At 45.4% G+C, this 21,293-nt stretch overlaps 2 protein-coding genes across 3 annotated transcripts in view; one reads left to right on the forward strand and one right to left on the reverse strand.

Annotated features, from left to right (window-relative positions):
* Positions 1–21,293, reverse strand: part of LOC125721125 (lactose-binding lectin l-2-like) — a 116,523-nt gene that overhangs the window by 30,572 nt on the left and 64,658 nt on the right. The gene's annotated exons all lie outside the window — the stretch shown is intronic.
* The window catches only part of LOC125721126 (ladderlectin-like), a 124,172-nt gene continuing 114,192 nt past the window's right edge, over positions 11,314–21,293 (forward strand). The window contains exons 1-5 of one of the 2 annotated variants that reach the window (XM_048997123.1): positions 11,314–11,408; positions 11,518–11,601; positions 14,833–14,871; positions 17,102–17,214; positions 20,196–20,321. In XM_048997123.1, coding sequence (XP_048853080.1) covers positions 11,529–11,601; positions 14,833–14,871; positions 17,102–17,214; positions 20,196–20,321 — 351 coding nt within the window. In that variant the 5' untranslated portion in view covers positions 11,314–11,408; positions 11,518–11,528. The remainder of the gene's footprint in view (positions 11,409–11,517; positions 11,602–14,832; positions 14,872–17,101; positions 17,215–20,195; positions 20,322–21,293) is intronic. The other variant, XM_048997125.1, reaches the window with a different exon arrangement.

Genomic DNA, 21,293 nt, shown 5'->3' on the forward strand with positions numbered 1-21,293 from the left:
GGAGGGCAACAAGGGGACTGGAGGGTGGGAGCAGGAGGGCAACAAGGGGACTGCAGGGTGGGAGCAAGAGGGCAACAAGGGGACTGCAGGGTGGGAGCAGGAGGGCAACAAGGGGACTGGAGGATGGGAGCAGGAGGGCAAAAAGGGGACTGCAGGGTGGGAGCAGGAGGGCAACAAGGGGACTGGAGGATGGGAGCAGGAGGGCAACAAGGGGACTGCAGGGTGGGAGCAGGAGGGCAACAAGGGGACTGGAGGATGGGAGCAGGAGGGCAAAAAGGGGACTGCAGGGTGGGAGCAGGAGGGCAACAAGGGGACTGGAGGATGGGAGCAGGAGGGCAAAAAGGGGACTGCAGGGTGGGAGCAGGAGGGCAACAAGGGGACTGGAGGATGGGAGCAGGAGGGCAACAAGGGGACTGGAGGATGGGAGCAGGAGGGCAACAAGGGGACTGGAGGATGGGAGCAGGAGGGCAACAAGGGGACTGGAGGATGGGAGCAGGAGGGCAACAAGGGGACTGCAGGGTGGGAGCAGGAGGGCAACAAGGGGACTGGAGGATGGGAGCAGGAGGGCAACAAGGGGACTGCAGGGTGGGAGCAGGAGGGCAACAAGGGGACTGGAGGATGGGAGCAGGAGGGCAACAAGGGGACTGGAGGGTGGGAGCAGGAGGGCAACAAGGGGACTGCAGGGTGGGAGCAGGAGGGCAACAAGGGGACTGGAGGGTGGGAGCAGGAGGGCAACAAGGGGACTGCAGGGTGGGAGCAGGAGGGCAACAAGGGGACTGGAGGATGGGAGCAGGAGGGCAACAAGGGGACTGGAGGGTGGGAGCAGGAGGGCAACAAGGGGACTGCAGGGTGGGAGCAGGAGGGCAACAAGGGGACTGGAGGATGGGAGCAGGAGGGCAAAAAGGGGACTGCAGGGTGGGAGCAGGAGGGCAACAAGGGGACTGCAGGGTGGGAGCAGGAGGGCAACAAGGGGACTGCAGGGTGGGAGCAGGAGGGCAACAAGGGGACTGGAGGATGGGAGCAGGAGGGCAAAAAGGGGACTGCAGGGTGGGAGCAGGAGGGCAACAAGGGGACTGCAGGGTGGGAGCAGGAGGGCAACAAGGGGACTGGAGGATGGGAGCAGGAGGGCAACAAGGGGACTGCAGGGTGGGAGCAGGAGGGCAACAAGGGGACTGCAGGGTGGGAGCAGGAGGGCAACAAGGGGACTGCAGGGTGGGAGCAGGAGGGCAACAAGGGGACTGCAGGGTGGGAGCAGGAGGGCAACAAGGGGACTGCAGGGTGGGAGCAGGAGGGCAACAAGGGGACTGCAGGGTGGGAGCAGGAGGGCAACAAGGGGACTGCAGGGTGGGAGCAGGAGGGCAAAAAGGGGACTGGAGGATGGGAGCAGGAGGGCAACAAGGGGACTGGAGGATGGGAGCAGGAACAACCACAAGACAAGAGAATGACAAGGATGACAAGTTGATGAAGTACCTCCAAGAAAAAGTATGTATAACTATCCTCCATGGAAAGTTCTAGATGAAAGGAGGGGTGCCCAAGGCCTCCCTCTTCAGTAGATTTCTCTGTTTAGTAAGGCTTTATGTAGTATATAGTTTCAGTAAGAAATATTATAAAAGGGGGAAGGTTTGTGATTTGATGAGCTAGTTTACACTTTCTTCACACATTTTCAAAGAGATGCTCAGACCTTCTTGGTAGCCATTTGTAGGGAGCCGCCCACTGGCCCAATGGCGGAATCCAATGGCGCAGCCAAAGGCTGTGAATGCGTGTTGGTCCTTCCAAGCGCTCCTGGGAATTACTTACCCTTTTTAATGTATAAGATATTCTTTTAGACACATATCTGACTCCATTTTATTAAAGACCTTCATTTCAGTATATTGTAGTCATGACGGTTATGTTGTTCGGATTACTTCGAGACTCTCCTTTAGATTACCAACTCTAGTTTACCCCTGATGAAGGAGTCCGCCAGATCCGCCTCGGCCGACAGGGCGATCCGTGGGCTTGTTCCACAGGGTTTGTCTTAGAGGCACGGAAATCGCCACCATTTAAGACAATGTCAGCCTCTGATTATTCGGGTCCCTCGACCTATATAATTCCCCAAAGGCTCAGTGTCTGCCAATTACTGAGCATGTGGGTGCCTCGGAGATTAAGCCGATGTTTACCCAAACCACACGTACGTCCACCTCGGAGGCTCAGCCGGGGGCAGCCCATATCATAACATGTGTCAACCTCAGCGGCTGTGACGGCGCACCTTTTGTTGCGGTAGTTTGTACGAGGTTTTACTTTGGGCTCGTCTCAGGGACTCCGCCGATGCCGCCCATTGTCTTACCATGTGAGCGTCTCTGGGACTATGCCCAGTGCCTAGGAACATAGTGTGTACGCCCCTCAGAGGGTAGACCGGTACCTTTCATCAGCATGTGTTCACCTCAGAGGTTAAGTCGGCCCGTTAATGAGCGTCTGCGAGCTCCAGAGGTGTAGTTTTGGTATCCACCTAACTTAACTTGGGCAGTCGAGTTTGGGACCCGGATAAAGGGGATTTAACCCAGAGGCTGTAAGATAGTATTTACCACTTTAGTCCTAATCAGGATCGAAGTCCAGTCTGGAAAGTTTATAAAGAAGTTAGCAAATCAGACAGTCATGAAGTAATCAAGACAACATTTATTAAACATATTACAATATCCAATCATTGACATGTGGCCACACATACTTGTAAATACAATTTGACAAATACAATATTAAACAATCACATTCCTCAGCTGAGAGTGCACTAAGTTCTGCGGAAAGTATCTGACTACAGATGGACTTTCACGCAGTTCTCTGTGGGAGCTCTGATTACAGAGTGACTCCCCGACTACTTCTGAGGCCCTTCCTTAAGTATCCCAACCAGGTGATGGCATGTCTCTGAAGACTGACCAATTTCGGTCAATAGTTAATTTTAGGGCCATTGCTGGCCTTGGTTCTCAAGTCCCCAGCCAATCAGATCACTTTAGGGGGCGGTTATAATTCCCTTGTTCTACCATGTGGGAGGCTCTCTCATTTTTGTGGATTTAGCCAAATTATCTTTATTTCCCTTGCGGAAAGTTATACTGCCTTAAATCTGAGAGTATGATATTCGCCATCTCATGCCCATTCAAACGAGACCAAACATGCGTGTATTTGTCCCTAACATCTATGTGTGGTGAGTTATCCTGTTTATAGTGGAAAATGTGTCTGTGTCTGGAGACTGACAGCTGTTGTTGCTGTGGATTGACTGTGGAACTCCGGCCACTCCGGGGGTGAAAAGTCTTGCTTTTTCTGTGTTGCTCCAGTTATTCCTATCCAGTCTCTCAGGAGCCGGCAGGCCTTTGCCTTCCTTAAAAGGGGTGGTTTGAAGAGTTGAGTCCAGTCTTGCCTGGGCCAGCGGAGCTCTGAAATAGACTGATGCAGGCTTATCAGATTTGGGCCTGCAGGACCTATAAGTTTTATGTCCTTACACATTCTAACATCAGGCTTAGCAGGTTTCAGAGACAGTCAATTCACATACAACAGAACATTCATCATGACATCAAAACCAAAACTGACAACAAGAAAGGAGACAGACAATTATCTTCAAATAGAATTAAATTCATGGATAGCTGGGTAGGTGTGTGTGTGTGTGTGTGTGTGTGTGTATTATTTTGGAGGGGGGTGTATTTTCTGAGATAAAATCCTGAAAGAGCTCCAAGTTAATAGTGAATATATTGCTTGTCTCAAGTGTATGTGATTTTTTCTGTGCTCTTGTTTTGTTTCAATAGTAAACTCGAACAAAAGTTTGTGTATTACTTTTTTTCTCCCTAAAATGCCAATTTTTGGTACCTCCAATCCATTCCAGAAAATGAATACTCGCCCAATAAAATTCCACTAGTTTCTCAGCCTTTCACAGAGTGTAATTTTCCGATATAATGGTTATGAATAATAAGATTACAGGGTGTGCATTTAGAATCGGAGAACAAGACTGAATGAAATTGCTAAATAGGCCAATACTTAGCTGATGAACTGTGGAGAGAAAAAAGAAGTTCACCCTAATTGCACCTACTGTTTTACTTGGGCCACCTTATATGCTGTGAAGGAGAAGGTTTTTATCTCATCCTCTGAGCAAAACAGTTATATCTGCTTAAGACAGCAGAGTTTTCTACTTAGAAGACAGGAAGGAGAATCGTAAGACTACAAGACATGAGGTGGTATGGGAGCTAAAAGCCATATGTTGTATCAGAAGGTGAATATATACAACAAAAACCCTAAAACTTAAAACTAAAAAATATACCAACAAGGGGTTCCCACGAGAAAAATGAAAGGTTTACTTAGTTATCGCTGCTTTTGCAAATGCTGCTGATAAAAAACCCAAACATGAGATCTACATGCAAAGACCAAGCTAGAATGAGGAAATCCAGCTGGTTTTGAGGAAGTAACACTTGTGTGCTGTTTCATGATAATTGGTTCAACTATCACTTTGGTTTTAACAGTAAGCTTTCTGTTTTTGCAAGCTTGATGCCTAACCTCATTGGCATAAATGTTTGCTGATACTCATTGTAAAATGAAATGTAAGACGAAAAAGTTAAAAAGTAGTGTCACTTTCCATAGAAGAGTTAAATGACAGTTGTGAAGCTCTGGCTGCCTGGGATGTAATAAAATGTGGAAAGAATACCCAGAACAGAAAAGCAGACTGTAGAGCAGGCAGACCAGATCTTTATTTCATATAATTATGCCAAATGGTTCACAGTTGACTTTGGGCCTAGCTGGCTTTACTTTCTGACTCCAAATGTTTTTCAATTTGACATTGCTATGGAGGAAAGTAACAGCTAACTAAATAAATGCAAACATATTGTTTACAGATGTTGGGCGCAGAAATATTCAAGTAAGATTCATGTTGTCACGATCTCGCTGGCAAAGCGGGCGATCGTCGGGCAGGCAAGCGAACAGGAACAAGCGGACAGGCAAATACGGGGCAAAACGGGAGTTTAATCAAAGGTTTCGGGGAACGGGGAATCAGGGGGCGTGGCACACACGAGGAGCGGACGAGCCGGGCATGACAGAACCCCCCCCCAAAGGCGCGCTAATCCGGGCACACCAAGGAAGGGGGCGACGGATGGGACGAGGCAAAACAGGACATGAAAAACAAAAACAGAATCAATGACACGGGACCGGGAACGAGACAGAGGCACAGAACACAGTGAGGGACAAGACAAAGGACAAAACCTGACAGAGGGTCGGGAAAGCAGACAGACAAACCAGGAAGGGAGACACAGAAGGAACGGGCGGAACAAAGGGGCCAGGAGTGCAAGGCGGGTACACCGGGGCACAAGGAACAGAGACGGGCGGAACGAAAGGGCGAGCAGAAAACGAAGGGGCAGAGACAGGCGGGACAAAGGCAGGGGCGTAGGGAGACAAGGAGGGGGAACAAAGGGGAGCCCGAGGGAGACCCAGCGGGCGACGGGCAACAGCCGGAGGGGCCGCAGGCGGCCGGGAGGCTGGAGCCGGAGGGGACCGAGAAGGGGCCGAGGAGACAGGGCGAGGGACCCGCGGAGGGGCCAGGGAGGGAGCAGGAGGGAGCACCGGGGAAGGGGACGAGGGAGCTGGAAGGGGCCAGGGCGAAGGCAAGGCGAGGGGGGGAGCCGCCGCAGGCGGCGACGTCCTCCGACGGGCCGAAGGTGGGGGCCCCGCAGGCGACCGAGGAGCCGCCGTCGGGGAGCCCCCTGGCGACCGACCAGGTACCGGAGGGGGGAGCGAGGTAGGGCGACGAGGCACCGGAGGGGGACCCGCAGGCGACAGCCGACCCGGAGGGCCAGGACCCGCGGGCGCCAACCGAGCCCCAGCGCAGACGAGGCAGGGCGAGCCAGGGGGCAGGGCGGGCGGGACCCCAGCCCTGCGTCTGTGCCCCCTTCCCCTGCGGGACACAGACAGGCCGACCCTAGGTCGGGGTCGACGTCGCCGGGGCAAGGGACAAGGAGTCACAAGTTCTGTCCCCGAGGGGTCCCATTCCAGCTCCTCCACCTCCGAAGAGGGAGGAGCCAAGATGGAGTCGTCTGGGACCACCTCGGGGACTAGGGTGAAAGGAACAGGAGCTGGGGCTGCAGCAGGCGGAGGGACAGGAGCTGGGGCTGCAGCAGGCGGAGGGACAGGAGCTGGGGCTGCGGCAGGCGGAGGGTGCGCCTCTGGGGCTGCGGCAGGCGGAGGGAGCGCCTCTGGGGCTGCTGCAGGCGGAGGGAGCGCCTCTGGGGCTGCGGCAGGCGGAGGGGGCGCCTCTGGGGCTGCTGCAGGCGGAGGGGGCGCCTCTGGGGCTGCAGCAGGCGGAGGGGGCGCCTCTGGGGCTGCTGCAGGCGGAGGGGGCGCCTCTGGGGCTGCTGCAGGCGGAGGGGGCGCCTCTGGGGCTGCTGCAGGCCGAGGGGGCGCCTCTGGAGCTGCTGCAGGCCGAGGGGGCGCCTCTGGATCTGCTGCAGGCCGAGGGGGCGCCTCTGGGGCTGCTGCAGGCGGAGGGGGCGCCTCTGGAGCTGCTGCAGGCCGAGGGAGCGCCTCTGGGGCTGCAGCAGGCGGAGGGAGCGCCTCTGGGGATGCAGCAGGCGGAGGGAGCGCCTCTGGGGCTGCTGCAGGCGGAGGGGGCGCCTCTGGGGCTGCTGCAGGCGGAGGGGGCGCCTCTGGGGCTGCTGCAGGCGGAGGGGGCGCCTCTGGGGCTGCAGCAGGCGGAGGGGGCGCCTCTGGGGCTGCTGCAGGCGGAGGGGGCGCCTCTGGGGCTGCTGCAGGCGGAGGGGGCGCCTCTGGGGCTGCTGCAGGCCGAGGGGGCGCCTCTGGGGCTGCTGCAGGCCGAGGGGGCGCCTCTGGGGCTGCAGCAGGCGGAGGGGGCGCCTCTGGGGATGCAGCAGGCGGAGGGGGCGCCTCTGGGGCTGCAGCAGGCGGAGGGAGCGCCTCTGGGGCTGCAGCAGGCGGAGGGGGCGCCTCTGGGGCTGCTGCAGGCGGAGGGGGCGCCTCTGGGGCTGCTGCAGGCGGAGGGGGCGCCTCTGGGGCTGCTGCAGGCCGAGGGGGCGCCTCTGGGGCTGCTGCAGGCGGAGGGGGCGCCTCTGGAGCTCTCCGGAGCTTGATCAGCCTCCGGAGGTCCTCAGCCATCCTCTCCAGATCTGAATACGGGGAGTCTGGAGAGAAGGAGGCGAAATCCTGCCCCAATTGCGCAGCGAGCCTTTCCTCCTCCGGGGGGCCCTGTGGGACCGGTTCCCCCATCACCCTCCAGGACAGTCCCTGGAGGGTGAAGTACCTGTCGGCGAGGGCCGCGGGCGATACGGGCGTGGCCCCTTTAAGAGGGCGAGGTATTCGCGGGATGGCGTCCTTCACCACCTTACACCCTCCCCAAGTTGTCAGCCGCTCGGGCCGGTTATCGCACCGCTTGGGGGGCGGCAGCTGTTCCACAGGGAGGGGCTCTGGGTCCGGGAAGACGAAGGGCTCGTCCTCTTCATCCTCGCTCGGAGCCCAGAGCCTCGCCAGGGAGCAGGGTCCCAGACCGTACGGTCCCAGGTCGGGACCCAGGACGAGCTCCTCCTCCTGAGGGAGCCAGGGGCTGGAGAGCGAGCAGGCGCCCAGACAGATCGGCTCTTCAGGGAGCTTCTTCCTCCTTCTCCGCTTCTTTTTGGGCTCCGTCATTCTGTCACGATCTCGCTGGCAAAGCGGGCGATCGTCGGGCAGGCGAATCAAAGGTTTCGGGGAACGGGGAACATCGGACACTGACTGACATCAAACGACATCAATGACGGACCAGGGAAACCGGGGAGACCAGGACTTAAATACACAGGACTAATCAAAGTAACTAGACAAAGCTGGAGACGATCAGGGAAATACACGTGGGTAATCAGGGGCCGTGGCACACACGAGGAGCGGACGAGCCGGGCATGACACAGGTTCACATGAAATATAATTTTAATGCCAATGTATACACACAACGACCATTTCCATGTGAAACCGAAAAAGTGTGACTATTCCAAAAAGTATTTGATAAAGTATTGTGCAAACACCAGCCTTGGCTCGATAAAAGGAACATCATTGAAGCAAAATGTTTTCTGCCTCACTAGGCTAATAGACATTAATGTATTTCTCATCACCTTCTATGTAGTAGTTGATTAGATGGTTATGGACCCATTCTTAATCCCACAAAGTAAAGCATGTTTTACCTAATCTTCTCAGTGATATGTGTTCTTGCACATTCTTGACAAAAAGATGACTGACACACATTCACCCATTTAAACATTCTGAATAGTTAAACCACCATGGAAGAAAATCTCACTTGTTTGCCAAAATTCCTTGTTGGTTTGGATGGCAGATGGTTGTGTTTGACAAGATAAGATCTGCAGCCTCCATTTTCATCCTCAGTTGCTTTCTCTTGTACAGTTCCATTTTTGGGCAAGATTTTCAGTTGTAGATTTTCATCCATGTAATACTTTTGTGAAGTGGCTTAGGCTGGCCTATCCTCTCTGTCTAGCTGCCTTCAGCTGTCACATGATCTACATTGCACTCAAGCCCCATGGTTTCCCCTACAGGTGCTGGGCCCACAGGAGGGCAGACCCATGTTATTCCTTCAGGCTATGCCTGGCCAGGCCCCATGGGTGGAGGCCCGGCCACCAGGTGCTCGCCCTCGAGCTCCTGCCGCAGCCGTGGTTCCAGAGCGAGGACCCAGTCTCCTCAATCCACGTGGGGTAACAGGGTGCTTGATAATACAGGTTTACAAAAAAAAAATTAGGTGCCATGGTTTTTTTAATGTACTTAGGGTATTTTGAGGGTGTTGAATTGAAAAATCCCATTACTTTTGCTGAATTGGTTCTAGTTTTTGAGATAATGGTCATCCATGAAAATAATGTGCTCCCCCAATCCGACTTATCTGTGATAACAAATGCAATAGTAAGTATTTTGATTCTTTAACAGTGTCTTAGGTGATGAAATATCCCATATAATTATTTTGTATTTTACTTTGTAGGCCTACAATGCTATGAGAGCGACTTTTTGAAGCCAGAATTCAACTGTGAATTTGCAGAGGAAAGAAGTCGGCTACAGTATAAGTTTGTCAACCCAGTCTTAGTTTATAACCAAAAAGTTCTGTCTTAAGAAGTATATGAATACATGTAAAAATGATGACTTCACCAAGAAGAGCCTGAATCAGCAGTCCTGCTGTATTCTGCTACATCTGTGGAAAGAACATGGTTAAAAAAAAACAAAACAGGTAACTGCTTCAAGTACATTTGTAGATCATTCCCTGGACTGAGCATGGAAAAACTAAAAGCTGGAATATTTGGTGGACCTCAGATTCGCAAACTCATGACAGATTCCAATTTTACCAAAAGCATGAATGAGTCTGGGGCTTCGGCCTGGAGGAGTTCTGTCTCTGTTGTGAAGAACTACTTGGGTAATCACAGAGCAGACGATTATGAAGAACTGGCGCAAGATGTGTTTGCTAACTTCAGAAATTTGGGAGTTAGTGCATCTTTATGCTCTTATTATCTCCATAGCCATTGAAACAGATTTCCAGATAACCTTGGAGACTTCAGCGAGGAACAAGGCGAGAGGTTCCACCAGGATATGAAGGACATGGAGTAGGGATTTCAAGGCAGAGGGGACATACACATGATGGCAGACTACTGTTGGAGTCTCCAACGTGATTGTCCTGATGACACACATAAAAGGAAATTGCATAAACAGCGTTTTTTGAAGCATTGACATTAATAACAATAATTAATTAATATAGTATTAATCAAATCATAAATAACTTTTTCCTATCATTGTTAGATATTTCTAATTTCTTTTTTGTATGATGTTAGACTGTTTACTTACTAGTTGTAACGAAAATTAAAATATTCTTGCAATTCTGAATGCTTTTCTAACATGTTGCGTAAATTAATTAACTATTAAATATCAGAAACTAGAGCCAATCTGACAGTACCAAAGTCATATTCTTAATCAGCACCATAAACGTAATATAAAACCGTTCAGACATTGTTAGTATGTTGGTAAGTATAATGGCAATCCAGAGCATTGTCGGTCAGAAATTCTTTTTTACGATTCCCTCAACTTGCTCTTGGTAGAGTAAGCTGTCTGCGAAGGGCAGCCACCTGTTGGGACACCCAGGCGGCTGGGGGTTAAGGGTCTTGCTGACGGACCCGCAGATGTGCTGAGGCGGGGTTTTAACCGCCGACCTGATTACAGATTCACAGGCTTAGCCCACTGAGCCACATGCTGCCACCTATCCAGCAAAGTATCAGATTGTTGAGTCATAAGGACCAGATAAATGCCATCCATCTACACTGGAAAATGTACCACTTTAGAAACTTTCAGAATGCATTGTAATGTTCAGTATGAGAATTAATAAAGGAATATAGCATAGTGTTGAATATAATACTTCATAAGCTCCAATGAAGTTCTCGTCTATAATGCGTTATAGATATCTCCATAATGCATTATAATAGTTGGTATAAGAATAAACTGTAACTGTAACTAGTTATAGTTTCATCTTTCTGAGATGAAAAATTAAACTTTAACTAGTTAAAATGCACATTGTTGATATCAGAAATTCATCACTGAAGAAAAGGGGGTCATGCCCTCTGATTTTGGCAATAAGCAAAACGTGGAAAGTGGACTATTTTATTTTCATTGTGAACCTGTGAAGTGAAATTCATTTTATTTTGAAAATGAAAGCATGGCGATAGCCTACTATGCTTTTGTTTGGTCATTCTCACGAACACAAGAATCATTTGAGAAAAAACTAAATATCTTGATGTACACAGGATGGATAGAAGGTACAAAAAAAGCTGCCATTTTAAGGAGAAAAAAGGAATTCACAAGCAAAGGTTTGTTATAGGTTACTATTGAAACAGAACAAGAGCACATGAAAATGCATGTACACCTGGGACAGGCAATACACTGTCTACTTGAGCTACTTGTAGCTCCTTCAAGAATTTCAAGAAATTCACCCCCCCAAAAAAAAACAAACAAAAAAATTCACACACACACATACACGCACACACACACCTACAGTACTAATGAATTAAACTCTATTTGAAGGTGATTCTCTGTCTCCCGGTTGTGGCAATTCCTTTTTCTACTTATAATTAAATAAGCTTCTTATAATTAAATAAGCTAAATAAATTTCTTGTAACTCCTAGAGCAAGGTGTGTGAGGTGACTTGTCAGGTTTGATGTCACACTGGTTACCAGGAAGGTCTGATAGCATCTTTTTGATAATGTGTGAAGAAAGTGTAAACTAACTGATCAGATCACAAACCTTCCCCTTTTTAAATATTTCTTGCTCAATCTTTAAACTATATAAAGCCTTACTGAACAGATAAATCTTCAGAAGACGGAGACCTTGGCTGCCCCTGTTTTCATCTAGAACTTTCCATTGAGTACAGTTATACTTACTGATTGTTGGAGGTACTTTATCAAGTTTAGTTCATTATTCTTGTATTGCTAGTTTGATTAGTGAAGCACAGACCTAAATTTAATCAGGAAATTAACTGCTCTCTTCCTCTTCATCCTCCAGGAGACATCATCATGGGTTTGCTCACCATCTCCACCATCCTCTACACCATCTTCTCTTTCAGTGGAGCTTTCTGGGTGCCAGAAGGTAAGAAAAAATCTTTACTGTTTTTTTTTTCTTTTATATAACTTTTGATATTATGTGTGTAGATTTTGTATCCCTGTGTTGTGATTTCTCTGGGTATTCCACTTTCCTCCTGTAGTTTAAAGGCATGCAGTTAATTTACATTTCAACATTTCCCATAGCCTGTCAGTGTGTATGTACGTATCTTCCTGTGTAGTGGTACTTTGAATCCAAAACTCACTTAAATTGCAGTTTCCGTGACTCGTGCTTGATACGCTTGCAACTCGGACATAGACAGGATACAGTGACAACTCACACTTGGACTCAAACTTAATCATCTGACACACTGCTAGGCAGTGCTCATTAACCAGAAAAGATTTACTGAAATAATTCAGTGTAGTGTTCTGCAAAGTGTCAGTGCCCTGTCCTTGGTCATCCCCCTGCCTTGCACCCTTATCTTTGCGGTACCATGCATAGGACAGATTGATATAGAGAATGGATGGATGGATGGAATCTGCAGTGTTCATCTGTCATGTTATATTTGTATTTGCCTTTCAAATACTTTGGATACACATCTCGCTAAACTGAGGTTAGTAGCTACATTACAGATTCAGTATAATTCACAACATAATTATTGCCGCCAGTATAATTGTAAATTATTGCCGCTACGGCTTCAGAATTTTATGAAATGTCATTAAGTAGCAATTGTATGACTCTGAAGAGAACATTGGTTTTGAAACGCAGAATACAGGAAGTGTAGAAACAATGCTGATACACATTCATGCACGTAGCAAACCCGCTCAGATGTCTATGGTCTGCAGTATGTGCTTGATAAGAGGGAGAGAGAATTTAAAAAGTGAGAAAGCTAGATTTAACTAGCTAAAATTAAGTTAGATTTTACAGTTTACAAGAACATTTGCGATGTGACAAAATTCTCTATTGCTATTCATTATTATTATTATTATTATTATTATTATTATTATTATTATTAATAATAATACATAGTGAAATAACGCTTCAGTTAACCTAACATTGACATTAGCAAACTCAGTGAATCATAATACCGGTAATGTTACTTACAATAAACTTACAATAAACATCAGGAGTGTCGTGACGGAAAACTGCGTTACGGAAAAACTGTCGTGACGGAAAACTGCTGAAAAAAATCTTAGTGGTAATAGTGTGTTTGGTTGATTCAATATGGAGCTACACTGACCACCTAGAGTATCCCGAAAAGTACAACAATAAGTAAGAACTAGCTAGCTATACTGTATGTCGCACTTGCAATTTTCATTACATGCTGTTAGCATAGAATGCCCCACAATTCAATCCACCCATTCATCCATTGTCTACTGCTTATCGGGTGTTGGGGTGCAGCAGTCTAAGCAGGGATGTCCAGACCTCCCTCAGCCACCTCCTCCAGCTTCACTGGTGGAATACCAAGGTGTTCCCAGGCCAGCCAAGAGATATAATCTCTCCAGCGTGTCTTGGGTCTGCACTGGAGTCTCCTCCTGGTTGTACATGCCCAAAACACCTCCTCAGGGAGGCATCTAGAAGGCATCAAGTTAGGTGTCTGAATCACCTCAACAGGCACACACTGGGTCAAGCTGCAGGCCCCCCTGTACTTGAGCCCCCGATAGTCCATTAATGATATACCGCATAGAGGGACTACCGACTACAGAAACGAACTCTTAAACTACTTTAATCTTGTACGTTAACAGGGCATTTGTAACGTGAGCAACAAAACAAATGTTTACAATGGATCATAGCAAAAAGAAGACATGAGCATAATGTGAGATTTAAACACACCGGACGACTCTGAATGATTGATCTGGTGGTTAAATTATTTTAAACCACTTGCATAGAAATTGGGACAACTTTCGTTAACAGATACTACATAATTCTCTTTAGTTTGTTCAACAGATAGATAGTAGGACGCGTTTATTGTAAAAGCTGAAATTACCGATATTAGCTTATATAGACTGATTTTTTGACTGATCATTTAAAAGCAATGCTAGATAATGTTAAAAGTCATGCTGATGAATATTATGTTTTAATAGCTTTCACTCTTTGTAAGGCTAATGTGGAAAGGGAACCATTATTCAAATTGCAAAGTTTGTTAAATTTTGTTTCCAATGACTGAGTAAAACTGGTTTGATCCCAGCAGACCTTTGTAGTCTTTACGATGTGACAACTGCATGTGCATGAAATGCCATGACAATATTAACATGGTACATTGTGCAAGCCAATGACAGCAGGGGGGCAATGGGTATCGCTGTTGCCACACACCGATGCTTTGTGCGTGTGGAATGTGAATGTTCAACCTGTGTATATGTGTGACTTTTTCGTGAATCCTCCAGTTTCCTTCCACTGTCCAAAAACATGCTATTTAAGAATCAGTGTGCCTAAATGTAGCATATGTGTGACTGAGTGTGCACCCTACACTGGTTGCTTGGTTCCTGCCTCATGCCAATTGCAATGTATATATTATATTATCCATCCATCCATTTTCCAAACCGCTTATCCTACTGGGTCGCGGGGGGTCCGGACAAAACATACACAGCTGGACCCAAGCAGGAATAACCAAGGGTTACAGAGTGTCTTGGAACACCAGTGAACAAAAACCTTTATTAAATCAGGGAGTCAAGAATATGAGACGAAACTCATCCCATATTTGTTCAAAATAGGACGCAGTATTTTTTTTCCAATATGGCCAATCACAGTTGGCGAAGTGGTGGGTCTGAGGCTAAGGATCTGTGGTTAGTACTTCAAAGGTTAGCAGTTCAAATTCTGTGAATTCAAGGGTTCTGTTGGGCCGTTAAGCCAGACCCTTAACCTGCACTGCTTGGTCCTGAGTATGACATTAACCTACATCCAGCCCTGTAAGCAAGTCCTGAAAGTCCTCTTTATGAAATACTGCAAGCAGGTCCTCAAATGTCTGAAAGTGAGTTGAAAGTTTGTAAACAGAGGAGCACCAGTATACCAGCAATTTGTGTGACTTGACCCTAATGTAATACAGTTAACCAGATCTGCGCCTGTTCTTTCATGTGCTGCCACTGTGTTGGACTATGGCTAAGTGATAGAATTAGATTACCCCATAATTAATTACACAGAGTTCTCCACGATGGATTGGACTGCTACCACACTTGTAACATACATAATGGCACAGTGCATTATATGCAATTAAAAGACTATGGAAAAAGATTTGCTATGGCTTCTTCTGTTGAATGTTAAACATATTTTTGTGCATTTCAGTGCTCCAAAATGAAACTAAAAGTCTGGAACCTTCCATAGGTTAGTACCTTTTATTTTATTTAAAACATCACAAAACAGATAAAGTTATGTTCATCTGCAAAATGAATTGGATTAGTTCTACTTTTTTATGTTTACTACTACATACTGATTTTACTATACAACTGCAGTATTGTTATAATAGTTATATAATTATGAATTATATTGTCTGTCATATGAACAAGAACTGTTTGAGAAATGTGATGATGTTCTTTTATATTATGGATGCAAAACTGTCATTTTGCAAACTTTTGGACTTCATGAGATATTTGATTCTCATTAAGAGTTATTCTACTTTAATAGACTAATGAAGGTGGATACTGGTGCTTGAAGTGGGCCAGTACTCACTGGTACGCATTACCATAATCTCTTTGTGTTTTTCTTCATAATCTGCTGGTACTGTTTAACAAGTTGAGTACTGGTACCTGTTTTTCCAACTTCAAGCACTGGTGACCCCCAAGATATAAAATGTTCATGATATTCAGGTAATGTTTAAGACTAAAACTTCAACCACTTTAATAAAAAAAGTAAATAAATTTATATATATATATATATATATATATATATCTCCCCACACAGACAGCTCAGAAAAATTAAAGGAACACTTTTTAATCAGAGTATAGCATCAAGTCAATAAAACTGCTGGGATATTGATCTGGTCAGTTAAGTAGCGGAGGGGGTTGTTAATCAGTTTCAGCTGCTTTGATGTTATTAAAATTAACAACAGGCGCACTAGAGGGGTAACAATGATACGACCCCCAAAACAGGAATGGTTTAACAGCTGGAGGCCACTGACATTATTCCCTCATCTTTTCTGACTGTTTTTTCACTAGTCTTGCATTTGCCGACAGTCAGTGTCACTACTGGTAGAATGAGGCGATACCTGGAGCCTACAGAGGTTGCACAGGTAGTCCAACTTCTCCAGGATGGTGCATCAATACATGCCATTACCAGATAGTTTGCTCTGTATCCCAACACAGTCTCAAGGGCATGGGGGAGATTCCAGGAGACTGGCAGATACTCAGGGACAGTTGGACAGGGCCGTAGAAGGTCCTTAACTCACCAGCAGGACCGGTATCTGCTCCTTTGTGCAAGGAGGTACAGGATGAGCACTGCCAGAGCCCTACAAAATGACCTCCAGCAGGCCACTGGCGTGAATGTCTCTGATTATTTGGTCAGAGACAGACTTCATGAGGGTGGCCTGAGGGCATTTTCCATAGAATACCAGAATTTGCAGGTCTGCCACTGGCACCCTGTGCTTTTCACAGATGAGAGCAGGTTCACCCTGAGCACATGTGACAGGCGTGAAAGGGTCTGGAGAAGCCATGGAGAACGTTATGCTGCCTGCAGCATTGTTCAGCCTGACCGGTTTGGTGGGGGGTCAGTGATGGTCTGACGAGTCATATCCATGGAGGGACGCACAGACCTCTACAGGTTAGACAATGGCACCTTGACTGCCATTAGGTGTCTGGATGAAATCCTTGGACCTATTATCAGACCCTATGCTGGTGCAGTGGGTCCTGGGTTCCTCCTGGTGCACGACAATGCCCGACCTCATGTGGCAAGAGCATGTAGGCAGTTCCTGGAGGGTGAAAGAATTGATACCATTGACTGGCCCCCACACTCGCCTGACCTAAATCCAATAGAACACCTCTGGGACATTATGTTTTGTCCATCCGATGCTGCCAGGTTGCATCTCAGACTGTCCAGGAGCTCAGTGATGTCCTGGCCCATATCTGAGAGGAGATCCAGGATATTAGTAGCGTGTCCCGACATTGTACGCACATGGGGCCATAAAAACTACTGAGTATGATTTTGAGTTGCTGCAATGAAATTTCGGCAAAATGGACTAGTCTGCCGCATCATTTTTTCGCTGTGATTTTCAGGGAGTCTTTGAATTCAGCCCTCTGTAGGTTGATAATTTTCATCTCCATCTAACCATGGGCATCCTTTCCTTCCTAACACATTACTCAGTCCATATATGTATAGATATCCAACATGACTTTTTTTTTCATTGAGATCTGATGTGTTTTCAAAGTGTTCCTTTTTTTGAGCTATACGTGTGTGTGTGTTTATATATATATATATTTAAGACTAAAATTAAAGTTAGATAGGGGATTTAAAGAGTACAGTAGGTATGTAGCTTCCCTATTGTGAAGGCTGTAACTGTCCTAACACCTAATTATAATTAAGTCAGTTAAACCAAAGCTAACACCCCTCCTTCATTCTACAGGATTTTCTTCAGAATTGAACATCCCTACAGCCAATTGCCCTGGTGGTTGGCATCAGTATCATTCACGCTGCTTCTACTTTGAAGGACAACCAAAATCATGGGTGGATGCACAGGTAAATGCCACTTCTGATAAAATCTTGGTTATTTCAGATTGTGCTGCACTTATCAATGAATCCTTGAAGAGCATTTCATAAGGTCCACGGGAAAACTGGAGGATTCATGTTTCTCTAATCAGTGTTGGGGAAATTAGGTGGAAAGTTAATTTCTAGAAAGTACAAATCTAGACCATGGTTTTGTTTCAATCAAGCACACTGAAAAAAAGTTACTTTGAATTAACTCAATTGAATCATAGACAGTTTCACAAAAATAGAATGAGTATTTTGAAAATGAAACATTCTGTTTAAGTTGATTTTGTGATTTTGTGTTCTGAGAACAGAACATAGCTCAGTTAATCATGTTCTCATGTCTGATTAAACCAACTAAATTACTCTCTTTCAGTTTAAATTGGGTATATATTCTAAGGTGGTTTATTCCACTCATCATCATGAAGAGGATTCTGCCAAAACCTTACAGGATGTTGTCTATAATAAAAACTGAACAGCGGTGGTTGTTCATAAAATCTAGATATTAAATGAGCAAAATGATTTGATTTGTTCTTCTATTCCAAGTTGTGGTCTAAAAGCAATGAGGCTGCTGTTCATTATACCTGCTCTAGGAAACATGCACTCCTATAGCCACTAGGGGAGCTCTTGCCTTCTGTCAGCCCTGATAAATAATATTACATAATCTAGAAACCAATTCAGTTGGTTTAATTAGACATGAGAAAATTGAGTGAGACTGACTCAACTATGTTATGTTCTTAGAACACATAGTCAATGTAAAAAGAATGTTTCATTTTCAAAATACTCATTGTAGTTGGGTGGGACCACTGTCTATGATTCAATTGAGTTCTTTCAAAGTAACTTTTTTGACTGTGGTTGGTTGAAACAAAAGCTTGGTCTGGATTTGTACTTTTTGGTCCTAAACATTCCACCTCTGACTGCAATGGATTACTGCTGGAAGACTATCCCACAGCTGAGGAGCGCTATAAGAGAAAGCTCTGTAGCCTGCTGTAGTTCTTTCTACACTAGGTTCTAATAGATATCCTGCTCCTTGAGATCGAAGCAGGCAGGGAGGGGTTGTAAGAGACCAGTAGATCTCTAAGATATTTTGCTGCAAGGCCATTCAGTGCTTTATAAGTTGATAGTATTATTTTGTAATTAATCCGAGACTTAACTGGAAGCCAGTGCAGGGAGCATAAAACAGCTAACATCATCAGTTTCATTTTAGTTTTTCTAAGACCTCTGGCTGCTGTATTTTGTATCCAACAAAATTTGCATCCAACACCAGATGTCTAGTTGATAGTCTTCTAACGCAAAGAGCTGGGATGTGTCATCTGGTTTAACAGATATGTATTACTGTGTATCTGTGTACACCAACTGATATAACGAACCACCACACCCCTACTGATCTGAAGCGTGTGTTTTATTTTGTTTATGTGGCTAAACTTGTTACAATATTATATCATTATTCTATTTTTAAACTGTAGCCTGTCGTTGTATTTGAATTGAAGGAATTAACGATTGTAAGATTTAAAAAATTTTGGGTGACTGAGCGAAATCTGCCGAATCGGGGTGTGTAAGAGTGCACTGAGGTCAGGTTATATTTTTGCATCCCCTATCTTTTGCAATTCCATGTAGTTCCTAAATATTTAACATTACTGCAGAAGTTCATCCGCAAAGCTATGAAGACAACTAGTATCACTAGTACTAATGCTGTAGATTAGACAATGGCAATGGCTCCACTCCTTATACAGCCTGACCCGTCTGATAGCATATGATAGTTATCCCAAACTTTATATGGATTAACTACAACATAGTTAAATAATACGGTACTTAGGTTAACCTGGTTAACTATAATGTCAAAAAAGTTTTACCTCTGATGTCCTAATAAATATTTGGAAAAACCTGAATAGATCAGGGAACATTGTGCGTGTGTGTGTGTGTGTGGGCGGGTATATCTATCCTTATAAAGACACAATGTCCCCATAACGTGATAAATATCCATTTTTTTTCCAGTTTCCTGGTCCCCATAAGGGAAAACTCTATTTTATAAATATCGGTGACTGGTATGAAAAAATTTAAAATTTAAAAACTCTTGTATTTTGCTTGGTTACTTATGGTTTTGGTTAGGGATGGGTGAGGGTTAAGGTTGTCATAGTTAGCGTTAGCATTTTTCCCATAGAAGTGAATGAGCGGGCCCCATGAGGATAGGTATACCCTACGTGTGTGTGTGTGTGTGTGTGTGTGTGTGTGAGAGAGAGAGAGAGAGAGAGAGAGAGAGAGAGAGAGAGAGAGAGAGAGAGAGAGACTGCATTTGGCGAGAATCAAAATGAGATGGTTGAACAGTAGCCTTGCAGTAATGTTACCCTATGCCATGGCCCCACCATTCAAAAGGGAATTTAACCTACAGCAGGTTCAAGTTGAGGGCTATAGAAAAATATCCTGGGTTTCAGTTCAATAGCCCCAGAATAAAATCACTAAAAAGAATTATTTTACATATGAAAAGGAAACTATATGGAGTTAGCAGATGTGTTTTTCTGCTACAACAGTGTTCTGGCTTTCATTGTAATGTTTTTGTTGTAAATGAAAGGTGAAGAGTTTGATCATTTTGAAGAAGGGCTTGACAATCGTTCTACACATTTACGGGCCACAGGAGATCTCTACAATGACACAATTATTATGTGGCTTAACCCGTAACCAAAAACATTGCACGATCATCAGATAATTGTAGTATTTCTAACACTGCGTTGTAAATACAAAACTGTATTTAATTCAGTCTTGTTACAAAAATAGATGCACAGATGCTATTTTTAACTTTCTCTTATGTATTTTTAATTGGCAACACAGAATAAATAAAACAAAATTTATGAATGCGAGTGGCATAATAAAGAAAAGTTCCCAATAAAACTGAAAATACTAGGTGCCCAATGAAGAGTTTATGATTAAGGAATTCATCAATTTATAAACTGCCCCTGTTCTTTTCTTCTGCACAGAACAACTGCATCCATTTAAAAGGGACTTTGGCATCCATCCACAGTTTTGAAGAGTACCAGTTTGTGCAGAGAGTCACAGGCAGCCATTTTCCTCGCGCCTGGATTGGTGCATTTGATGCTGTAAAGGTAAAGTGATTGGCATTATATAATATAGTTTGAAACGGAATGTAAATACTCTAATATTACACCATTTTGTTTTAAGTTACTCTAGCTGGTGTGTGGTGATGTGACGGCTCACACCTACTGGGTCGAATCCCATCTCTGCTCTGTGTGTGCAGTTTGCATGTTCTTCTCTTATGGATTTCCTACAGATATTCAAACGGATGTTGGTCAGACAACTTGTAAAATTAATTTAGTGGTAAAAGTAATCTGTCCAGGTTAATTTCTAAAAAAATATGGCCGGGAGGTTCATGTGGTTAGAGAGAATATCTTAACCAGCATAACCCCGGTGCTGATAACGGTCAGAATACAAAATGAAATGGGAAAGAAAAAAACTAAATTATGCTTCATTTACTATGTGCACAAGTATGAATATCGGTACACTAGAGTACTGACTTTTGCATATCCCTGCCTTTGAGACATACTCATGTGAATGAATTAATGGATTAATCAATCAATTAATCAATCACTTAATTAATTAACACCAGATAAATTACATAAAACTGAGCACAGACTAAAGGAAGCAGCGAAATGAATAGTAGCATTAAGTTAAGCAGCACAAGAATTCAGCAGCAGCATAAAAGTGCTTTTAGTGCAGATTATTAAAGGCCTTGTTCCAGTGTATGTGGTCTTAAACATGTGCACACAGTTACTTTTCACTGTTCTGGAAGAGGGGTTTGATGGCGGCCACAGCCCTTGGATAAAAACTGTTCTTCAGTCGGTTTGTTTGGGTTTTAATTGCCAGATGGCTGTGCTTTAAAGAGGGGGTATGCGACTTGTCCTTGACCATGTTGTTTAACTTCACAAGCTTTCCATAGATGGGTATCTAAGCGAGAGTGAAGCTTGGGGTTGATGCACAGTGTCAGCCATTTATCTTTTTTTTTTTTTTTTTTTTTTTTTTTGGGGGGGGGCCTTGCTCACGAGCCCAGTGGATGTGTG

This window comes from Brienomyrus brachyistius, unplaced genomic scaffold (genome assembly GCF_023856365.1).
Source record: "Brienomyrus brachyistius isolate T26 unplaced genomic scaffold, BBRACH_0.4 scaffold32, whole genome shotgun sequence".
Lineage (NCBI taxonomy): Eukaryota > Metazoa > Chordata > Actinopteri > Osteoglossiformes > Mormyridae > Brienomyrus > Brienomyrus brachyistius.